At 44.0% G+C, this 22,404-nt stretch overlaps 1 protein-coding gene across 1 annotated transcript in view; it reads left to right on the forward strand.

Moving 5' to 3' along the window:
- The first annotated feature begins 6,713 nt into the window (after positions 1 to 6,713).
- Positions 6,714 to 22,404, forward strand: part of pip4p2 (phosphatidylinositol-4,5-bisphosphate 4-phosphatase 2) — a 132,850-nt gene continuing 117,159 nt past the window's right edge. The window contains exon 1 of the mRNA XM_038809069.1: positions 6,714 to 7,046. Within this exon, the coding sequence (XP_038664997.1) occupies positions 6,938 to 7,046 (109 nt within the window). The 5' untranslated portion in view covers positions 6,714 to 6,937. The remainder of the gene's footprint in view (positions 7,047 to 22,404) is intronic.

Consider the following 22,404-nt stretch of genomic DNA (forward strand, 5'->3'; position numbering starts at 1 on the left):
AAGCTGCACTTCCTTTTTAGTTTTCCAACAAATCTTTTCCTGATCTATGGGCACCCGGTGCAGAGAGGAGCAGGGAATGCGGAGGACCTCCTTGTGAACCCGCCCTGGGTCTGGGAAAGCGCTCCATTTATTGGTCCAGGCAGCGGATGACCAAGGGGGTCATGCGACCAGACTGTCTGCTCCATTAACGGCCGGTTGTGCCCAGAAAGGGAGCATGCAGTGTCCATGGGTGCCATTGATGCCTTCCATGCCCATGCCTGGTGGGTACCGCTGGGGTTGGAGTGTTTTATTGACCCCTTTAATTGCTCTCTGATTTGATGTTTTTTTTAAGTTTCTATTGATCGTTGTTATATTCGGGCAGTGCCCCTAACAGGAGCGGCCCTTTTTGCTCTATCCCTCAGTTTGTGTTCTTTTCTTTTATTTGGTTGACCTCAAGAGTGGCCAATGCACCTAACCTACACACCTTTGGGCTGTGGGAGGAAACCAGAGAACCTGGAGGAAATCCATGCGCACACGATGAGAACGTGCAAACTCCTCACACCCATCAACTCTGTACTTGCTGACCTTCATTGACTTACACTGTATGAACCCATCAATTTTATAAATTTCATCATTTTATTAAAATCCTTGCATGTCCTTGTCTACCTCTGTCACCTTCTACAGTTCTACAACCCCTGAACTACTCTGCATATCTCTGATTCTGGTCACTGGTTAATTCCCACCCCCACCCTTGTGTCCAGCCTCAGCATTGGCATGTGTACCTTCATCTAGATGGACTCTAAATTTAGGAATATCTCCCATCTCTCTCTCTTCCTGTTATAACCTGCCTGCTTACAATTGGCTGGGGACTAATGGCAATCCCACAATCCTTTGGGAGTATGAGCTTCCCCAGTGAGGGGGGGGGGGGGAGAAATCATTAGCAGATTCCCTGCATAAATAAAGATGGCCTGTTTGGAACCGGCTAGAGGAGAGTGAGCAGCAAAGGAGTTGCTGCTGCTGTTGAATATATATATGTTATTGTAAATAAATGTTATTTCTTTCTATCCTTCAATTCATGCTGGATTCTTCATGGCGCTCACAAAACTTCCTTTAAGAAACTCCTTAAAACCTAGCACTTTATCCTGTCATGTGAGGGTACCCTTAAGAAATGGGTGTTTATAAATGGGCGTGTATATAAATATCTGCAGTGAGAGTATCTTTAAGAAATGGGTGTTTGCTACTGCAATGATGTCAGAGAGTGGGTAGAGGTGGGCTGTCTGTCAGCTTTTTACTTTCATTTTTGAGCAGGCTGCAGGGTGTGTTTTAGTTTCATTTTCAGTGTTGGAGCTTGAAGTCAGACCAAGCAGGTGTACTGCTGTTCTCTTTGCCATCAGAAGACTATCTCTTGATCATTTGGTGAATTCAGAATTATAAATGTTTTCAGTAGTGACTTTAACCTGATGTGCTTCGGGTAAAGGTTCTGTTTTTAAGTCGTATGGATGATAAAAAGGAAAGCTTAAAGGTTTACTTAGTGTTGTAGTCTTTGGGGGTTGTATTTGAATGAATGGTTGCTAAGATGTTCACTGTATGTTTCAAAAAGGTTAACTTGAGTTCATAGAATAAACATTGTTTTGCTTTAAAGATACTTTTCCATTTCTGCTGTACCACACCTGTAGAGTGGGCCATGTGCTCCCCATACCACAATCTATTAAAAGTTGTGGGTCAGGTGAACTCCATGATACACTTTGGGGTTCTCTAAACCCTGGCCCATAACAAATTGGGGGCTCGTCCGGGATAAAAGTTTATCTATTGGATTGGCTTCGTGAACTTAAAGACAGTGAGGGGTGAGCATATTGTGGGTGATTTTCAGGTGTGATATTTTAGTTTAAGTAGGGAGTGTGTTGTGGATAATGGCTCTTTCAGAGGCTCTGAAGTTTTTGGGGGTGGAGGCGTTCACACGCAGTACTGTACAGACAGAGACTACTGTTAGATTTGGCAAAAACATTGCAGTTAACATTACCTGACAAAATGTGAAAAGATGAGGCCAGTATGGCAGTGGCCAAGCATTTAAAGTTGCCTGAGATACAGTTTGACTCTTTGGTAATGATATAGCTGGATCTCAGGTGGGTGTGATGCTTACTGTGATTGATAAGCCAGTGGAAAATAAGACAATTGAAGTGTTGAAGGACGAATATCCTGGGAATTTTCCGGATTGTGTAGTAACAAGGTCGCAAAGTCACAGGTTAAGACAAGAGGAGAAATCAAAGAGTGAAGATGATGTTGAAGTGCAATTATCAGAAACAATTTTTGATCAGATGGTTGAAAAAGAACAAGAACAGGTGGAGGATGAGGCGGATATTTTTAGTTGAGAAAAATTGGCGGAGTTACAACAGCACGGTAGCATTGTGGGCAGCACGGTAGCATTGTGGATAGCACAATCGCTTCACAGCTCCAGGGTCCCAGGTTCGATTCCCGGCTTGGGTCACTGTCTGTGCGGAGTCTGCACATCCTCCCCGTGTGTGCGTGGGTTTCCTCCGGGTGCTCCGGTTTCCTCCCAAAGTCCAAAGATGTGCAGGTTAGGTGGATTGGCCATGCTAAATTGCCCTTAGTGTCCAAAATTGCCCTTAGTGTTGGGTGGGGTTACTGGGTTATGGGGATAGGGTGGAGGTGTTAACCTTGGGTAGGGTGCTCTTTCCTGGAGCCGGTGCAGACTCGATGGGCCGAATGGCCTCCTTCTGCACTGTAAAATTCTATGTAAATAAAACGGATGTGTCAGAAAGCATACATGGAAGAAGAATCTGAGTGTATACCAGAGTGTTATTACCGTAAAAGTGACGTCTTGATGGGAAAATGGAGACCTTTACATATACAGGCGGATGAAAAGTGGGCAGAAGTTCATCAAGTAGTGTTGCCGGTAGGGTATAGAAAGGAGTTGTTGCGAGTTGCACATGAGGTACCAGTGGTAAGTCATTGGGGAATAAGGAAAAGTCAAGCTAAAATCCAGAAACATTTTTATTGGCCTGGACTACATAAAGATGTAGTTACATTTTGTCAATCATGTCACACATGTCAAGTGATAGAGAAACCTCAAGCAGTGATAAAACCAGCGCCCTTAATACCCATTCCAGCATTTGAGGAACCTTTTACAATGGTCCTAATTGAGTGCGTAGGACCGCTTCCTAAAACAAAAAGTGGGAATCAATATCTTTTGACGATAATGGATGTGTCTACAAGGTTTCCAGAGGCCATTCCAGTGCGTAATATGACAGCAAAAAAGATTCTGGAGGAGTTACTTGAATTCTTTACTAGATATGGACTACCCACAGAAATACAATCAGATCAAGGATCATATTTTACCTCCAGGTTATTCAAAGAAGTTATGACTAGCTTCGGAATAAAACAATTTAAATCAACTGTGTACCATCCAGAATCGCAAGGAGCATTAGAAAGGTGGCATTAGACATTAAAGACAATGTTGAGGGCTTATTGTCATGATTACCCAGAGGATTGGGATAAAGGAATTCCATTCATACTGTTTGCAATTAGGGATGTATCTAATGAGTCAACCAAATTTAGTCCTTTTGAACTAATTTGTGGTCATGAGGTAAGAGGACCACTTAAATTGATTAAGGAAAAATTGGTGAGTGAGAAATTGGAAATTGCATTATTGGATTACGTGTCGAATTTCAGGGAATGATTAAATAGAGCAGGTGAATTGGCTGGACAACATTTAAAAGTTGCACAAAATTTGATGAAATGGGTCGCAGACAAGAAATCCAAAGTTCGTAGTTTTGCTAGTGGAGATAAAGTTACATAGAAACATAAAATTTATAGTGCAGAAGGAGGCCATTCAGCCCATTGAGTCTGCACTGGCCATTACAAAGAGCACCCTACTCAAGCCCACATACCTACACTATCCCTGTAACCCAGTAACTCCCACTTAACCTTTTTTGGACACTACAGGCAATTTAGCATGGCCAATCCACCTAACCCGCACATATTTGGACAGTGGGAGGAAACCGGAGCACCTGGAGGAAACCCAAGCAGACTCAGGGAGAATGTACAGACTCCGTGCAGACAGTGACCCAGCCGGGAATCGAACCTGGGACCCAGGAGCTGTGAAGCAACTGTGCTAACCACAATGCTACTGTGCTGCCCATAAGTTATACTATTGTTACCAGTGGTAGGTGAACCTTTAAAAGCAAAGTTTTGTGCCCTTATCAGATTGCAAGGAAATTAAGTGAGGTGAATTATGTGGTAAAAACACCAGATAGAAGGAAGACTCACCGAGTGTGTCATGTGAATATGCTTAAAAGGTACTTTGAAAGGGAAGGAGAGAAAAAGGATGAGGTATTAATGATTGTAACTCAAAGTGATGAACTAAATCCAGATGACTGTGAATTTCACATACCTCAAATTAAATTGGAAAAAGAGGATGTTCTTAAAAATTGGGATAAATTGTTGAGTTACCTTCCAGAGGAAAAACAAACTGACCTGAAAGAGTTATTGATATCACATGGGCAAGTTTGTGGAGATAAATTAGGAAGTACTAAAATGGCTATACATGATGCAGATGTGGGAAAGGCTGTTCCAATCAAACAACATCCACATAGACTTAACCCTTTAAAATTGGCACAGGTCAACAAAGAGATTGAGAGTATGCTTACAAATGGCATAATTGATGTGGGTTGCAGCCAATGGAGCTCACCCATAGTGATGGTACCAAAACCAGACAGTGCCCAACGGTTGTGTGTGGACTATAGAAAGGTTAATACAGTTACAAGAACGGACTCTTATCCTATCCCATGTTTGGAGGATTGCATTGAGAAAGTGGGACAATCAGCTTTTATTTCCAAACTGGATTTACTTAAAAGGTTACTGGCAGGTACCTTTATCCGAAAGGGCGATGGGGATTTCAGTTTTTGTGACTTCAGATGGTATATACCAATTCAAATTCTGCCATTAGGCATGAAAAACGCCCCAGCCATATTTCAACGGTTAACTAACAAGGTCATTTCAGGATTACTCAATTGTGTGGTATACATCGACGATCTGGTAATTTTCAGCCAGACATGGACAGAACATTTAAAACATCCGATGGAGTTATTCGATCGACTTCAGGTGGCGGGTTTGGTGATAAACATAGCCAAAAGTGAATTTGGAAAAGCCCAAGTCACTTTCCTTGGCCATACAATCGGACAGGGCCGAATGGTCACACATGATGTGAAACCAACAGTTATTGAGGAGTTTCCGATACCTGCAAGATGAAGCGAAATAATGCGATTTCTTGGCATGAGTGGATTTGATCGAACATTTATACGAACATTTTGTAGCGTGATTGCTCCACTGATGGGCTTGCTGCAGACATGTCGCAAATTTCAGTGGATAGCGGACTTTCACAGGCATTTAACTGCTTGAAAGCTGTGATAACCAATGCTCCTGTGTTGGAGAATTACAAGGGACTCTGTGATCAGATTGAACTAAAGTATCTGACTTTAAAGAGAAATGCTGAGGCGTAGAGAAATGGACGGATCGCGCAAGGATCTTCTTGTTCAAAGAGACTGTCAATCGAGAAGGATTTTAGTTGGAGGAAGAACAAAAATGGACTGATTATTATATCTGTTTGCATGTGTTTTATTTTAAACAAAAAAGTATATTTACTGTGTGCATTTCTTAAAGGATCGTGAAAAGGTGATAAATGAAACCATCTTGAAGTTGATGGTTTATTTTTTTGTTGGGGGAGGTGTCATGTGAGTGTACCTTTAAGAAATAGGTGTTTATAAATGGGTGTGTATATAAATATCTGTCGTGAGAGTACCTTTAAGAAATGGGTGTTTGCTACTGCAGTGATGTCAGAGAGTGGGTGGAGCTGGGCTGTCTGTCAGCTTTTCACTTTAGGTTTTGAGCAAGCTGCAGGGTGTGTTTTAGTTTCGTTTTCAGTGTTGGAGCTGAAGCAGGTGTACTGCTGTTCTCTCTGCCATCAAAAGACTATCTCTTGATCATTTGGTGAATATAGAATTATAAATGTTTTCAGTAGTGACGTTAACCTGATGTACTTCTGGTAAAAGTTTTGTTTTTAAGTCGTATGGATGTTAAAAAGGAAAGCTGAAAGGTTTACTTAGTGTTGTAGTCTTTGGGGTTGTATTTGAACTAATAGTTGCTAAGATGTTCACTATGTTTCAAAAAGGTCAACTTGAATTCATAGAATAAACATTGTTTTGCTTTAAAAAATACTTTTCCATTTCTGCTGTACCACACCTGTAGAGTTGACCGTGTGCTCCCCATACCACAATCTAGTAAAAGTTGTGGGTCAGGTGAACTCCATAATACACTTTGGGGTTCTCTGAACCCTGGCCCTTAACAATCCATGATGTGGAAATGCCGGTGTTGGACTGGGGTGAGCATAGTAAGATGTCTTACAACACCAGGTTAAAGTCCAACAGGTTTGTTTCAAACACGAGCTTTCGGAGCGCAGGTGAGGAAGGAGCTGCGCCGGACTCCGAAACCTCGTGTTTGAACAAACCTGTTGGACTTTAACCTGGTGTTGTAAGACTTCTTACTTAACAATCCAAGCTTTGTTTTCCTTTTTTTGGCTCAGTATCAAATGTTGTTTTGATAACGCTCCTGTGAAGCACCTTGGGATGTTTTATCGCATGGAGGTGCTGGAGAAACGCAATTGTTGTTTACTGTGATTGACATGCACACTATCGCCCTCATTCTTCCTGCACCCTTTGCTCTCCTGGAATTAACCGCGACGCTTCTCCTTTGCAGTGTACCTTTGATAGGTACATAGCCATACAATGAGTTTGTTTTGACGCTATCCTTGTCTCTGATGTATGTGGAGCCTTCCTTTTCCCTCGTGTCCCCCTTGTGACTGACTGAAGCCCCTCCCCACTCGATACAGAGTTTCTCTCCAGCTCTGTTTTCAGTCTCTGCTCTGCGGCCCCGGGCTGCAGTTATGGCTGATACGGACGGAGTTGACGAACGATCTCCGCTGCTCTCGGGAAATAACTCTGGCAATGTCACTCCGACAACGCCCCTGTACGTGGAGGAGCCCAGTCCCCGGGGTGAGTGCACCTTCCTTTATTGTAGAAAGAACGTTGTTTATTTTTTTTAAAGTTACTTTTGTTTCAACCAAGAAACCTACTCGCTGGAAGCTTTGCGGGGTTAGAGAAACATCCAGTTCTCCGCAGGCCGGCCTCCTCCTCTTCGCCTCTCTGCACCATATTGCAACAATGTCACTGGTGTGTTAGAGGCCAAAGAGCGGCGCTGAAATCGGAGAAGGTTTGAATGGGTGAGCTGCAGTCAGGACAGCAGCTTCATGTTGGTGTGCAAAGGCTGAAATCGCACTCAGTCTGCGCTGCGCACACAGCTCACTGCAGATGAACCCACAATATCTGCAGGATCACGCCAGTCAGCGTTATCGATACCGTCTCTTTACCCTCAGGGCCACTGTGTTAACGGATGCTGAAAACGAATTTCAGCAAAATTCACTTTTTTCCCCCACTGCGATATGGATTTAGCACACGAATGAGTTTTGGAAAAAAAAAAACCAAATTAAACCAGACAAAGCTGCGTCCTGTAAAGTCCTGGCACATTTGTGGACCCTGGATGGAGGATTAAAGGCGATTTGGATCATGCTGAGATTTTCAGGCATATATCGCGATTCTGGAAAGCGGCCTTGCTTTGCGAAAGCAGGCTGTGGATATGGTGCAGGCTGAATATATTAAATGTCGTGTTTTTGTTTTCATGCACATAGCAATGTATAATAGACTGGCTAGTTCTTCCAATGTGAAAAAGCTTCCCATTAACTTCATAAAATTGTATTGTTTATTTAACATATGGACCCTAATTTTGTCAACCGTTGGGAGTCAGCAGAAAATGGTTGAGATCCGGTGTGAATCATGTTCGAATCCAAAATAACCACTTGCATTTTTGTAGCGCCTTTTCATATATTTTTGTGGGTGGGGGGGGGGGGGGGGGGGGGGGAAGATACCCTAAGGTTCTTCACAAAGCTTTGAGGGAAAATTAGTGCAGGAGATTGGGACGAATGGATCGAAAAGGCCTGAAGTCAGATGATCTGCTAGTTCTGGTCTGGTTGTTGGGCTGAACAAAATGCAAATTCAGGAGGCCAGGGGTTAAGGCTGACAGACTAAAACCTGGTGATTGAAAGTCCCCTGTGTGCAGCCCATGTCCCTTGTCTGACAGCTGTCAAAGTGGAACTGGTGCTGCATGAGGAGGGTGCTCTGCAGTAATCTACATCGCCATTGCAACATGTTGGCAGACGGGTGAAGATGTGATTTCGGGTCACAGTTCAGCAACCTTCAAGTGCACGGTTCTGGCAGCAGCTATCCTTATAACAGCTTGCACAAGCCTGTCTCTCTCTTTCTGCTGAGTCAGTTCTTGTGTCGACCCAGTTGCTAACAGGCAGCATGTAAATATCTGCAAACATTGATGGTGTAAATGTAGTTGATGTGATCATCTTGACATCTTCTGTACAGCATTGTGTCATTAAATTACCTTTGAGGAACTATTTAACATCATGGTAACTCGGGGCCTGACATGCACATGTGTAATTAGTTTTGCTGTCATAACCTACCTTCAGAGTTGGAGCCTATGTATGTATGAATCATCTGAAGAAGCAGTTCTGTTCATCTATATCTGTAAATGTTGATGTGCTGGTGTGTGGGCATAGAGCACAAGATTATTTCATTAATGCTTCTGTTCCAAGTTCCTCTGAATTTCCTACTGTGTTGGAGAAAAATAAATGAGGATAATAAACAAATGTGTTCATAACCTAAAACTAGGAAAAGAACAAAACAACATTTAAAAAAAAAAGTAAATATGGCCAAGATGTTATCAGAACAAATCTTCTTCCTGGCCTTTCAAACTTACTCCTGCATAGCAGCCCTGTGTACTTTTTTTAAAAAAATGTTCACAAGTTGTGGGCACCGATGGCTGGACCATCCCCAACTACCTTCCATTTCAGAGGGCATTTTTAAGAGTCAACCATGTTGCTGTGGATCTTGAGTAAATTGGACAGGACAAAACAAGAGGACACCAATTTGAAGTAATTGGCAAAAAGAAAGAAAACTATACGAGGGGAAATCTTTTTGCTCACCAAGTGGTTAGTGTGATGGAGACCGGGTCAATCGAAGCAATGAAAAGGGAATTAGACTGTTATCTGAAATGATATGCAGGGTTACGGGGAGAAGGTGGGAGAATGGCATTAATTGAATAGCTCGTTTGGAGAACCATGCAGAATGGCCGAACTCTTTCTGTGCTGGAACATTTCTGTGATTCAATCACATTTGCCATGATTTGGTGAGGTGCTTGACAGTTGTTGAGCGAGTTGTTGGAGGATGTATTTCATGGTACACCTTTGTATTTTTAGATTGACAATGGTGTTTTGGACGGTGGATAGTTTAAAAAAAAATAACAATACTTGTTGCAGACTGAAAGAATATTGAGTGAAGAATTTCCTCACTAAACAATATGAAATTATGCTTTTACAGTGCCTGTAGAGCATGAAAAATGTACTGGACACAACATGGTGCATAGAATATACACCACAGGAACAGACCATTCCACTTGACTAGCCTTTCTGCCCACTTGAGCTCCCTACTTTTTCTTTATGTAACTACCATATCTTTAGCTAGCCTTCCCTTTAAATGCATCTATATGAATTAGGAGCAGGAGTAGGCCACTTGGCCCACCAAACCTGATCAGCCATTCAGAACATCATGGCTGATCTGATGTGTAACCTCAGCTTCAAATAACCTTTAATGCTTATCAAGAATCTATCGTTACAATATTCAAAGACTCTGCTTCCGCTACCTTTCCTGAGAGAGAGTTCCAAAGACTCACGACTCTTGAGAGAAAAACAATTCTACTAATCTTTGACTTCACTGAGGCTGGTTTAGCACACTGGGCTAAATGGCTGGCTTTTAAAGCAGACCAAGGCAGGCCAGCAGCACGGTTCAATTCCTGTACCAGCCTCCCCGAACAGGTGCCGGAATGTGGCGACTAGGGCCTTTTCACAGCAACTTCATTGAAGCCTACTTGTGACAAGTGATTTTCATTTTCAGTTAAATGGTTTTAGATTCTTCATCAAGAGAAAACATTCTTTCTATATCTATCCTGTCAAGAACCCCCCCCCCCCCAAACAATCTTTTGTTATGGGCTAGGGTTTAGAAAACTCCAAAGTATATCGTGGGAGTTCATCTGACCTACAAGTGTTTATTGAACTTGGCTAGAATGAGCACAAGAGCCTGCCTTTCAGGTGTTATTCAACAGAGTTCTTAGGCGCTTTTAATCAAAAATTAAAAAACAAGCTTTATTCTATGAATTTAGTTAACATTTGTGTGTATATATATATATATATATATACACACACACACACACACACACACTTTTTTTATCAACTACAAACATAAAGACTTTGCACACCTACAGTAATCTATGTATAACTTTTAATGAATTCCCCCTTAACTGTTGCAATTCAATAACAAAATCCAAGTAAAACCAGAAACCCCTTTTCAAAGGTATGGCCCAGCACACTGCATTCTTACTTGTATAATACTTGTTAATGATACTATGTTCCCCCTTTTCAAACAGCAGGTTTAAATTCCTTCCAGAAAGCAATTATCTCTTCAGTTACCAAGTAGCTTTCAAATTGAAGATGGAGAAACACTTTTTCAACCTGTGCAGTTCAAAACCAGCCAAATGCAAAGCAAAAGTACAACCCACAAAACCACAGCCCAGCTCCACCCACACAATGATGTCACTGAAGCCATGTGATAAGACAAAAACCTTTCTTAAAGAGACACTCCGATGACACTGTTTCAATCAAGTTGCCTCTTGCTCATCTAAACACTAGCAGATACAAGCCTCGCTTGACCAACCTGTCCTCACGTTCCTAATTTCTTCGGCGGGATCTTCCACTTCGCCAGCAGCACACCCATGCCCGCGGATTTTCCAGTGCCGTGGGGGTTGCCACAATGGGAAACTCCATTGGATGGCTGCCGGTACGGAGGATCATACAGCTGGTGGGGACGCGTTGCACCAGAAAATAGGTCTGGCGGGACAAAGAATGCCGCCCTAGAAATAGAGGTCTGGGTGAAGCTTTGTAAGCAGAGTAAACGGATGAAAGTTTGGTGAATATGGAGCTTTTTCGCCCTCTAATTTGGTGCTGTGTAAGGAACTGGCTGTTGAGGAACTGGTAAGCAGGTTAGGAATTAACTCTTAGTTGGAGGTGGATCTCGCATTTAATACGTAAATTAACGTTCCATTCCCTTTTGAAGTTACACAATAAAGGCTACCTTTCCCATGTCAATTTTAAATGAATCGTTAATCTTTTGGCGGCACTGCCAACTCAGTGCCAGGGACCCGGGTTCGATTCCAGCCTTGGGTGATTGCGTGGAGTTTGCATGTTCTCTTCGTGTCTCTGTGGGTTTCCTAACAAGAGTCCAAAAATGCGCAGGTTAGGTGGATGGCCTGCTAAATTGAGCCTTTGTGTCCAAAGATGTGCAGGGGGGGGGGGGGGGGGGGGGGTAGGGCACTATTTCGGAGAGATGGTGCAGACTCGATGGGCCATATGGCCTCCTTCTGCACTGTAGGAATTCTATGGTTGTATGGATGTGGGCATCGCTGTCTAGGCTCGCACTTAGTGTCCTACCTTTGTCCTTGAAAAGGTGGTGGTGAGCACCGTCTTGAACCACTGCTGTTCATGTGGTGTTGGTATATCCACAGTGATGTTTGGGAGGAATTTTGACCCAGCTACGGTGAAGGAACAACTGATATCTTTCAGGGGTGGTGTTCACAGCTGTCTGCTGCCCTTGCCTTCTAGATGGTAGTGGTCGTTGGTTGGAGGGTGTTGTTAAAGGAGCCTTGGTGAGTTCCTGCAGTGCAGCTTGTAGATCGTGCACAGTACTGCTATTGTGCATCTGTGGTGGAGGGAGTGAAAGTTTCTGGAAGGCCTCCCAATCAAGGGGGCTACTTTGTCCTGGATGGTGCTGAGCTTCTTGAGTGTTGGAGCTGCACTCATTCAAGCAGGTGGAGAGAATTTAATTAATGTCCTGACTTGTGCCTTGCAGATAGTGGACAGGCTTTGGGGAGTCAGAAGGTGATGTACTTTGGGCAACACGGTAGCACAGTGATTAGCACTGTGGCTTCACAGCGCCAGGGTCCCAGGTTCGATTCCCTGCTGGGTCACTGCCTGTGCAGAGTCTGCACGTTCTCCCTGTGTCTGCGTGGGTTTCCTCTGGGTGCTCCGTTTTCCTCCCACAGTCCAAAGATGTGCAGGTTAGGTGGATTGGCCATGATAAATTGCCCTTAGTGACCAAAAAAAGGTTAGAAGAGGTTATTGGGTTACGGGGATAAGGTGGGTGAGGGCTTAAGTGGGTCGGTGCAGACTCGATGGGCCAAATGGTCTCCTTCTGCACTGTATGTTTTATGTACTCGCCACAGGATTCCTTGCCTCAGACTTGCACTTGTAGCGACAATATTTATATGGCTAGTTCAGTTTATCATCAATGGTAAGCCCAAGGATGATGATGATCAGGGATCAGTGATGATAATGCCATCGAATGTCAAAGACTAATGGGTCGATTCTCGCGTTGCCTGGCACTTGTCTGGGGCAAATGTTACTTGCCACTTGAGTCCAAGCCTGGATATTGTCCAGGTGCATTTGGACAAGGACTGCTGCAGTATCTGAGGCGTCATAAATGGCACTGAACATTATGCAATCATCAATGAACATCCCCACTTCTGACCTTATGGTGGAAGTAAGGTCATTCATGAAGCAGGTGAAGATGGTTGGGCCATTGCCACACCCTTGTGGAATTCCTATAGTGATGCCCCTGAGCTGAGATGATTGACCTCCAACAAACAACCACAACCACTTTACTTTGCACTCAGTATGACATCAGCAGAATGATTTCTCCTGATTCGCATTGACTCCAGTTTTGCTTGGTCTTTTTGATGCCAAACGCAATTAAATATGGTCTTGATACTAAGGGCAGTCACTCTTGCCTCATCTCGGGAGTTCAGCCTTTTTGTCCATGTTCGAACCAAGGCTGTAATGCGGTCAGGAGCTGAGTGGCCCTGGTGGAACCCGAACTGAGCAGGTTATTACTATGAAAGTGCCACTTAATGGTACTTTTGATGACCCACCCCTTCCATCACTCCACTGATGATTGAAAGTATATTAATGGGGCGATAATTGGCTTGGTTGATTGTGTCCTGCTTTTTCTGCACAGGACATTACTGGGCAATTCTTCACATTGCCGGGTACATGCCAGTGTTGTAGCTGTACTGGGACAGCTTGGCTAGGGTTTCGGCAAATTCTGGAGCACAAGTCTACAGTTTTGCTGGAATATTGTCAGGGCCCAAAGCCTTTTAAAGTCCAGTGCCTTCAGCCATTTCATGATGCTACGTGGTGTGATTTGAATTGGCTGAAGACTGGTACCTGTTATGCTGGTGACCTCCAGAGGAGACAGATGGATTATCCACTCAACACTTTTGGCTGAATATTGTAGCATACATTTCAGTCTTGTCTTTTGCTCCGATGTACTGGGCTGTCCCGTCATTAAGGATGGGAATATTTGTAGAACCCCATCCTTCAGTGAGTTTAATTGACCATTGTCATTCATAGCTGGATGTGACAGGATGCAGAGCTTTGATCTGATCGGTTGGTTGTGGAATCACTTAGCTCTGCATATCCGCACATCTCCTCTATACTTTGCCCCTTGCACCTTAATGTCCTTAGTAATTGAGTCTTTCGCCCTGGGAAAAAGCTTCTGACTATCCACTCAGTCCATGCCCCTCATAATTTTGTAGACTTCTATCAGGTTGCCCCATACGTTCCGTTGTTCCAGTGAGAACAAATAGTTTATTAACCTCTCCTCATAGCTAATGCCCTCCATATCAGGCAGCATCCACAAATATCTCCAACCTCAATGATGGAGGAGCCCAGCACATATGTGCAAAAGACAAGGCTGAGGCATTCTCAACAATCTTCAGCCAGAAGTGACAAGTGGATGATTCATCTTGGTCTTCTCCGAGGTCCCGAGCATCACAAAAGTCAGTCTTCAGCCAATATGATTCACTCTACATGACCTCAAGAAATGGCTGAAGGCACTGGATACTGCAAAGGCTATGGGCCCTGACAATACCCCAACAATAATATTGAAGATTTTTGCTCCAGAACTGGCGCACCTCTAGCCAAGCTATTCCAATACAGCTACAACACTGGCATCTGCCCAGCAATGTGGAAAATTGCCCAGCCATACCTGCACACAACCAACAGGACAAATCCAACCCAGCCAATTACTGCCCTGTCAGTCTACTCACTCAGCAAAGTGATGGAAGGAGTCAGTGCTATCAAGTTGCACTTACTCAGCAATAACCTGCTCATGGATCCTCAGTATGGATACCACCAGAGTCACTCAGCTCCTGACCTCATTACAGCCTTGATTCAAATATGGACAAAAGAGCTGAATGCCAGAGGTGAGGTGAAAGTGACTGCCCTTGATATCAAGGCTGCATTTGACTGAGTATGGCATTAAGGAGCCCTCCAAGTCACGCATCACCTGACTTGGAAATATATCGCCGTTCCTTTGCTGTCGCTGGTGCAGCATCCTGGACCTCCCTCCTTTTATTTTCTTTTCTTTTTTTCTTTTCATGTACTGAATGATCTATTGAGCTGCTCACAGAAAAATACTTTTCATTTACCTCGGTACGTGTGACAATAAACAAACAAACAACAAGAATTTTTTTTTTTTTTTTAATCCCTAACTGCACAGTGGGTGTACCTACACCTCAATATCCTTCTGGTAGTGTAGCGACCAGAATTAAACACTATATTCCAAGTGTGTCTGACTAAGGTTCTGTACAGCTGCAGCGTGACTTGCCAATTTTTATACTCGGTGCCCTTGCTGATGAAGGCAAGCATGTGTAGGCCTTCTTGACTACCTTCTCCACCTGCATTGCCAGTTTCAGTGACCTGTGGACCCGTACACCCAGATCCCTCTTCCTGTCAGTACTCTTCAGGGATCTACCATTTACTGTTTATTTCGCACCTATATTTGACCTTCCAAAATGCATTACCTCACATTTGTCCGGATTAAACTCCATCTGCCATCTCTCCACCCAAATCTCTAACCGATCTATATCCTGCTGTATCCTCTGACGGTCCTCATCACGATCTGCAATCCCAATAACCTTTGTGTCGTCTGCAAACTCACTGATCAGACCAGTTACATTTTCCTCCAAATCTACTCTCTGTCTTCTATGACCTAGCCAGTTCTGTATCCATCTTGCCAGCTCACCTCTGATCCCGTGTAACTTCACCTTCTGTGCCAGTCTGCCAGTCAGTCTTGTGAAAGGCCTTACTGAAGTCCTTGTGGACAACATTCACTTCCCTACCTTAATCAATCATCTTCGTCACTTCCTCAAAAAATTCGATCAAGTCAGTGAGACACGACCTCCCCTTCATAAAACCATGCTGAGTCTCACGCATATGTCCATTTGCTCCAAATGAGAGTAAATTCTGTCTTGAAGAATCCTCTCCAATAATTTCCCAGCACTGACATAAGGCTCATCGGCCTATAATTACCTGGATTTCCTTGATGCCCTTCCTAAACAAAGGAACATTAGCTAATTTCCAGTCCTCTGGGACCTCACCTGTAGCCAGCGAGGATTCAAAGATTTCTATTAAGGCCCCAGCAATTTCCTCCCTTGCCTCCCTCAGTATTCTGGGGTGAATCCCATCAGGCCCTGGGGACTTAACTTCCTTAATGTTTTTTACAATGCCCAACACCTCCTTTATTAATATCAACATGACTCAGAATATCTACACACTCTACCCGATACTCCTCATCCATCAACTGCTTCTCTTTGGTGAATACTAATGCAAAGTACTCATTCAGTACCTCGCCCATTTCCTCTGGTTTCACGCACAGATTCCTCCCCTGTCCTTGAGTGGGTCAGCCCTTTCTCTGGCTACCCTCTAGCTCTTTATATGTGTATAAAAAGCCTTGGGATTTTCCTTAATTCTGCTGACCAGTGACTTTTCCTACGCCCTTTTAACCCTCCTGACTCCTTGCTTAAGTTCTTTCCTACTTTTCTTAAATTCCTCACGGGCGTTGTCTGTTCCTAGCCTTCTAGCCCTAACAAATGTTTTATTTTTCTTTAGGACTAGGCTCACAATATCTTTCGTATCCATGTTCCCGAAACTTGCCATATTTATCCTCCTTCCTCAAAGGAATATGCTGGTCCTGAATTCCTATGGGCAGCACAGTGGTTAGCACTGTGGCTTCGCAGAGCCAGGGTCCCAGGTTCGATTTCCCCGTGGGTCACTGTCTGCACGTTCTCCCAGTGTCTGTGTGGGTTTCCTCCGGGTGCTCCGGTTTCCTTTTACAGTCCAAAGACGTGCAGGTTAGGTGGATCGGCCATGATAAATTGCTCTTAGTGACCAAAAAGGTTAGGAGGGGTTATTGAGTTGCGGGATAGGGTGGAAGTGAAGGTTTAAGTGGGTCAGTGCAGACTCTATGAGCCAAATGGCCTCATTCTGCACTGTATGTTCTATCAACTGACTTTGATAGCTTCCACATGCCAGATGCCGATTTACCCTCAAACGTCCGCCCCCAATTTAGATTCTTCAGTTCTTGCCGAATATTGTTATAATTAGCCTTCCCCCAATTTAGCACCTTCATCCGAGGACTGCTCTTATCTTTATCCAACAGTGTCTTAAAACTTTATGAATTATGGTCACTGTTCTTAAAATACTCCCCTACTGAAACTTTGACCACTTGGTTGGGCTCATTCCCCAATACCTGATAGTTTTTTGGAGGCCTGTAGTAAACCCCCAACATTATGACTGCACCCTTTCTATCCCTGAGCTCTACTCATGTTGCCTCATTTCATGACCCTCTTGAGGTGTCCTCCCACAGTGCAGCTGTGATATTCTCCTTAACCAGTAGTGCAACTCCTTCACCCCTTTTACATTCCCCCCCCCCCCCCCCCCCCCCCCCCTCCATCCTGCCTGAAACATCTAAATCCCGGAATGTTTAGCTGCCAATCCTGTCCCTCCCTCAATAGGCTTACATTAACACTGCAGTTAAGTTACTGTGAAAAGCAGTGGGGAGAATTCAGAATGTCCAATTCGCCTAACAGCACTTCTTTCGGGACTGTGGGAGGAATCCTGAGCACCCAGAGGAAACCCACGCAGACACAGGGAAAACGTGCAGACTCCGCACAGACAGTGACCCAAGCCGGGAATCAAACCTGGAACCTTGGCGCTGTGAAGCAATAATGCTACCCATTGTGCTACCTGAGTCTAACTCGCTCTATTTCTCTCATTCCCCCTTAATTTCTTCGCTTTCTGACCTATAGCTCCGGTTCCAACCCAGCTGCCACACTAGATTAAACCCTCCCGTGTGACACTAGCAAACCTCGTAGCCAATATGTATAATTCTGCTGCTGATGGTGCACATTGACCCATGGTTGCTGGATCTGTTAAAAATCTATTCCATTTAGCACAGTGCTGGTACCACCTTTTTCTTTTTTTGTCTTCTTAAATGGAGTAACTTCATTTCTAATCTCGTCATCCAATGATCAACCTCTGGGAAACACTGAAACAAGTAATTGTTTCCTATTTCTACCATTTAGCTGTCACTACTTGTGATTTTTTATCCTGTCCATCTTCCCATTCCAACTTCCTTTTATTTATTTATTTTCCCTACAATATTTGACTATTTTGTTGATGTTCCTTGATGTTTTCATTACGCCTCTTTGCTTTCCCAATTGTTATTTTGCCTTTGTTCCTAAATCTTTCACATTCTCCCTTGTCATGGTCTCCCCTGCTATGCATGTAACGCGTCTTTCCTTGCCCTCAGTTTCCCCCTAATGCCTAAGAGTGCCTCATTAGTTCAAGAATATTTTTTTCCGTTTTCTCCAGGCTATTCCCTTGTAATCCTCATACTTACTTCTACAAAATCATTATCTTAAAGCATAAACCACATTTTGGTCGCTATTGCTTAGATGTTCCCCTATTTTAGTTTCTGTGTGATCTAGCTCACTCCAGATGAGCAAATGCTACCTATCGATCAAGCATTGTGCACTGGCAAGTGCTCTAGATGTGTCCTTTCAGTTGAATTCACTTAAAATACACCAATGCTATAATGGACTGGTATAAATGTCTTCAGAGATTTTCTAAGTATGTGTATTATTGTAAAGCTATTTTTCTGAATAATTTAAAACTGGTTCGGTGGGGTTACAGGGATAGGGTGGCAGTGTGGGCTTGGCTAGGGTGCTCTTTCCAAGGGCTGGTGCAGACTCGATGTGCTGAATGGCCTCCTTCTGCACTGTAAATTCTGAGACAGCACGGAAGGACATTTGATCCATTGTGTCTGTACCATGTTATGGGCCAGGGTTTAGAGAACTTCAAAGTGTATCTTGGAGTTCACCTGACCCACAACTTTTAATAGATTGTGGTATGGGGAGCACACGGCCCATTCTACAGGTGTGGTACAGCAGAAAATGGACAAGTATTTTTAAAAACAAAACAATGTTTATTTTATGAATGCAAGTTAACTTTTTAAAAAACAAACAGGGAACATCTAAATAACTATCAATTCAAATACAACCCCAAAGACTACAACCCTAAGTAACCCTGTAAGTTGTCCTATTAACATCCAAAAGACTTAACAAACCTTTAAACAGGAGCACATTAGGTTTACATTCAATACTGAGACCTTTTTACAATTCTGGGTTCACCAAATGATCCATCAATAGTCTTTGGATGACAGAGATCAGCAGTACAGCTTGTTTTTTAACTTCAGATGCGGCTCACTGAAAAACAGACACACCCAAGCTTTTTCTCAAACTGTAACTAAAAAGCAGAAGTAGAGCTCAGCTCCACCCACACTCTGACATCACTCCAGTACATGGGCAGCTCCATTTCTTAAACACCCACTTCTTAAAGGTACTCTCACATGACAGCCAGGAGGAGCAATTTACCTTGTACCAGTCCACCTCGTTTTCATAACCCAGTACATTTTTGCTTTTCAGAAAGCAATCCAATTCCCTCTTGAATACCTTACTGGGCGGCACGGTAGCACAGTGGTTAGCACTGTTGCTTCCCAGCGTCATGGCCCCAGGTTCGATTCTGGCTTGTGTCACTGTCTGTGTGGAATCTGCATGTTCTCCCTATGTCTGTGTGGGTTTCCTCCGGGTGCTCCGGTTTCCTCCCACAAGCCCTGAAAGACATGCTGTCAGGTAATTTGGAAATTCTGAATTCTCCTTCTGTGTACCCGAACAGGTGCCGGAATGTGGCGACTAGGGGCTTTTCACAGTAATTTGCAGTCCTAATGTAAGCCTATTTGTGACAATAAAGATTATTATAATTGAATCTGCCTCCAAGACATTTGCAGTCAGTGCATTCAGGATTCGAACCACTTACTGTGTGAATAAATTCTTCCTCATTGCTTCCCGATTTCTTCTTTGCCAATTACTTTACATCTGTACCTTTTATTGTTGATCCTTCCACTAGTTGGAACTGTTTTTCCGTATAAACTGTGTTCAAACCCTTTGTGATTTTGAATGCCACTGTCAAATCTCCTCTTAATCTTCTCTTAAGACCACCTTCTCTTAAGACCATAAGAGATAGGAGCAGAATTAGGCCACTTGGCCCATCGAGTCTGCTCCGCCATTCAATCATGGCTGACATTTTCTCATCCCGATTCTCCTGCCTTCTCCTCCTAACTCCTGATCCCCTTATTAATCAAGAACCTATCTAACTCTGTCTTAAAGACACTCAGTGAATTGGCCTCCACAGCCTTCTGCGGCAAGGAGTTCTACAGATTCACCACCCTCTGGCTGAAGAAATTCCTCCTTCTTTGTTCTAAAGGATCGTCCCTTTAGTCTGAGATGGTGTCCTCTGGTTCTAGTTTTTCATACAAGTGTAAACATCCTCTCCACGTTCACTCTATCCAGGCCTCGCAGTATCTTGTAAGTTTCAATATGAACCCCTCTCATCCTTCTCAACTCCAACGAGTACAGACCCAGAGTCCTCAAACGTTTCTCATACGAAAGTTCTTAATTCCAGGGATCATTCTTGTGAACCTCCTCTGGACCCACTCCAAAGCCGGCACATCCTTCCTTAGATACGGGGCCCAAAACTGCTCACAATACTCCAAATGGAGTCTGACCAGAGCCTTATACAGCCTCAGAAGTACATCCCTGGTCTTGTATTCTAGCCTCCTGACATGAATGCTAACATTGCATTTGCCTTCCTAACTTCCAACTGAGACTGCATGTTAACCTTAAGAGAATCATGAACAAGGACTCCCAAGTTCCTTTGTGCTTCTGATTTCCCCATTTAGATTGGATTTGATGTGTTTATTGTCACGTGTACAGAGGTACAGTGAAAAGTATTTTTCTGCGAGCAGCTCAACAGATCATTAAGTACATGGAAAGAAAAGGGAATAAAAGAAAATACATAATAGGGCAACACAAGGTATGCAATGTAACTACATAAGCACCGGCATCGGATGAAGCATATAGGGTGTCGTGTTAATGAGGTCAGTCCATAAGAGGGTCGTTTAGGAGTCTGGTAATAGCGGGGAAGAAGCTGTTTTTGAGTCTGTTCGTGCGTGTTCTCAGACTTCTGTATCTCCTGCCCGATGGAAGAAGTTGAAAGAGTGAGTAAGCCAGATGCGAGGGGTCTTTGATTATGTTGCCCACTTTCCCCAGGCAGCAGGAGGTGTAGATGGAATCAATGGATGGGAGGCAAGTTCGTGTGATAGATTTGGTGGTGTTCACGACTCTCTGAAGTTTCTTGCGGTCCTGGGCCGAGCAGTTGCCATACCAGGCTGTGACGCAGCCAGACAGGATGCTTTCTATGGTGCATCTGTAAAAGTTGGTAATGGTTAATGTGGACATGCCAAATTTCCTTCGTTTCCTGAGGACGTATAGGCGCTGTTGTGCTTTCTTGGTGGTAGCGTCAACGTGGGTGGACCAGGACAGATTTTTGGAGATGTGCACCGCTCGGAATTTGAAACTGCTAACCGTCTCCACCTCTGCCCCATTGATGCTGACAGGGGTGTGCCCAGTACTTTGCTTCCTGAAGTCAATGACCAGCTCTTTAGTTTTGCTGGCATTGAGGGAGAGATTGTTGTCGCTGCACCACTCCACTAGGTTTTCTATCTCCCTCCTAGATTCTGACTCGTCGTTATTCAAGATCCAGCCCACTATGGTCGTGTCATCAGCAAACCTGCAGATGAAGTTGGAACCAAATTTTGCCACGCAGTCATATGTGTACAGGGAGCAGAGCAGGGGCTAAGCACGCAGCCTTGCGGGGCCCCGGTACTGAGGACTATTGTGGAGGAGGTGTTGTTGTTCATTCTTACTGATTGTGGTCTGTTGGTTAGAAAATCAAGGTTCTAGTTGCAGAGTGGGGAGCCAAGTCCTAGGTTTTGGAGCTTTGATATGAGCTTGGCTGGGATTATGGTGTTGAAGGCAGAGCTATGGTCAATAAATAGGAGTCTGATGTAGAAGACCTTGTTATCGAGATGCTCTAGGGCAGTGTTCTTCAAACTTTTTTTCCGGGGACCCATTTTTACCAACCGGTCGACCTGCGCGACCCACGCCGGCCGACCTGGGCGACCCACCATTTTCTCGTGCCTTGTTGCTGCTGACAAAAATGGAGGAAATGGTTTTGGGTCCCTTTGGCCCTCGTACACGCTCCTCCAATGGAACCTGTTGGATGAAGGTGAAGCCTTCTGGTGTCTGAAAGTATGGAGTCTCCATCTGTCCAAAGTTCTGAATTTTTTTCCTGTAAAATTTTATCGAATAAACCCCCCCGAACTTGTAAAAAAAATGAATAAAAACCCCCGACGTATAAAAAAAAATAAAATGAATAATATAATGGAAAAAATAAAAATTAAATGAATAAAATAAATGAATGAATGAATAAACACCACTACAGAACTTGTAAAACAAAAAGCTGCAACCGTTAAAAAAAAGAAATAGCGGCCGCACTGCGCATGCGTGCCTGATTATCGGCGCATGCGCAATGCGGCCGAATTTTCTTAACATGCTCGCGGAATGAGCATGCCGCCTACCATCGTACGCACATGCGCAATGCGGCCAAATTTTTTTTAAAAACACGTTCGCGGCCGCCGTTATGAAAAGCCGGCTGCTACGCGGGGATTTGCGCGATTGGGAGCGCTGCGGACAGTTGCTCCGTTACCCTCCCTACAGCCACCCGTGATCCGTCCGTGGGTCGCGCCCCTGATTTTGAAGAACACTGCTCTAGGGATGAGTGTAGGGCCAGGGAAATGGGGTCTGCTGTGTACCGGTTGCGATGGTATGTGAATTGCAGTGGATCAAGGTGTTTTGGGAGTATGGAGGTGGTGTGCTTCA

Source organism: Scyliorhinus canicula, chromosome 10, assembly GCF_902713615.1.
Source record: "Scyliorhinus canicula chromosome 10, sScyCan1.1, whole genome shotgun sequence".
Taxonomy (NCBI): Eukaryota; Metazoa; Chordata; class Chondrichthyes; order Carcharhiniformes; family Scyliorhinidae; genus Scyliorhinus; species Scyliorhinus canicula.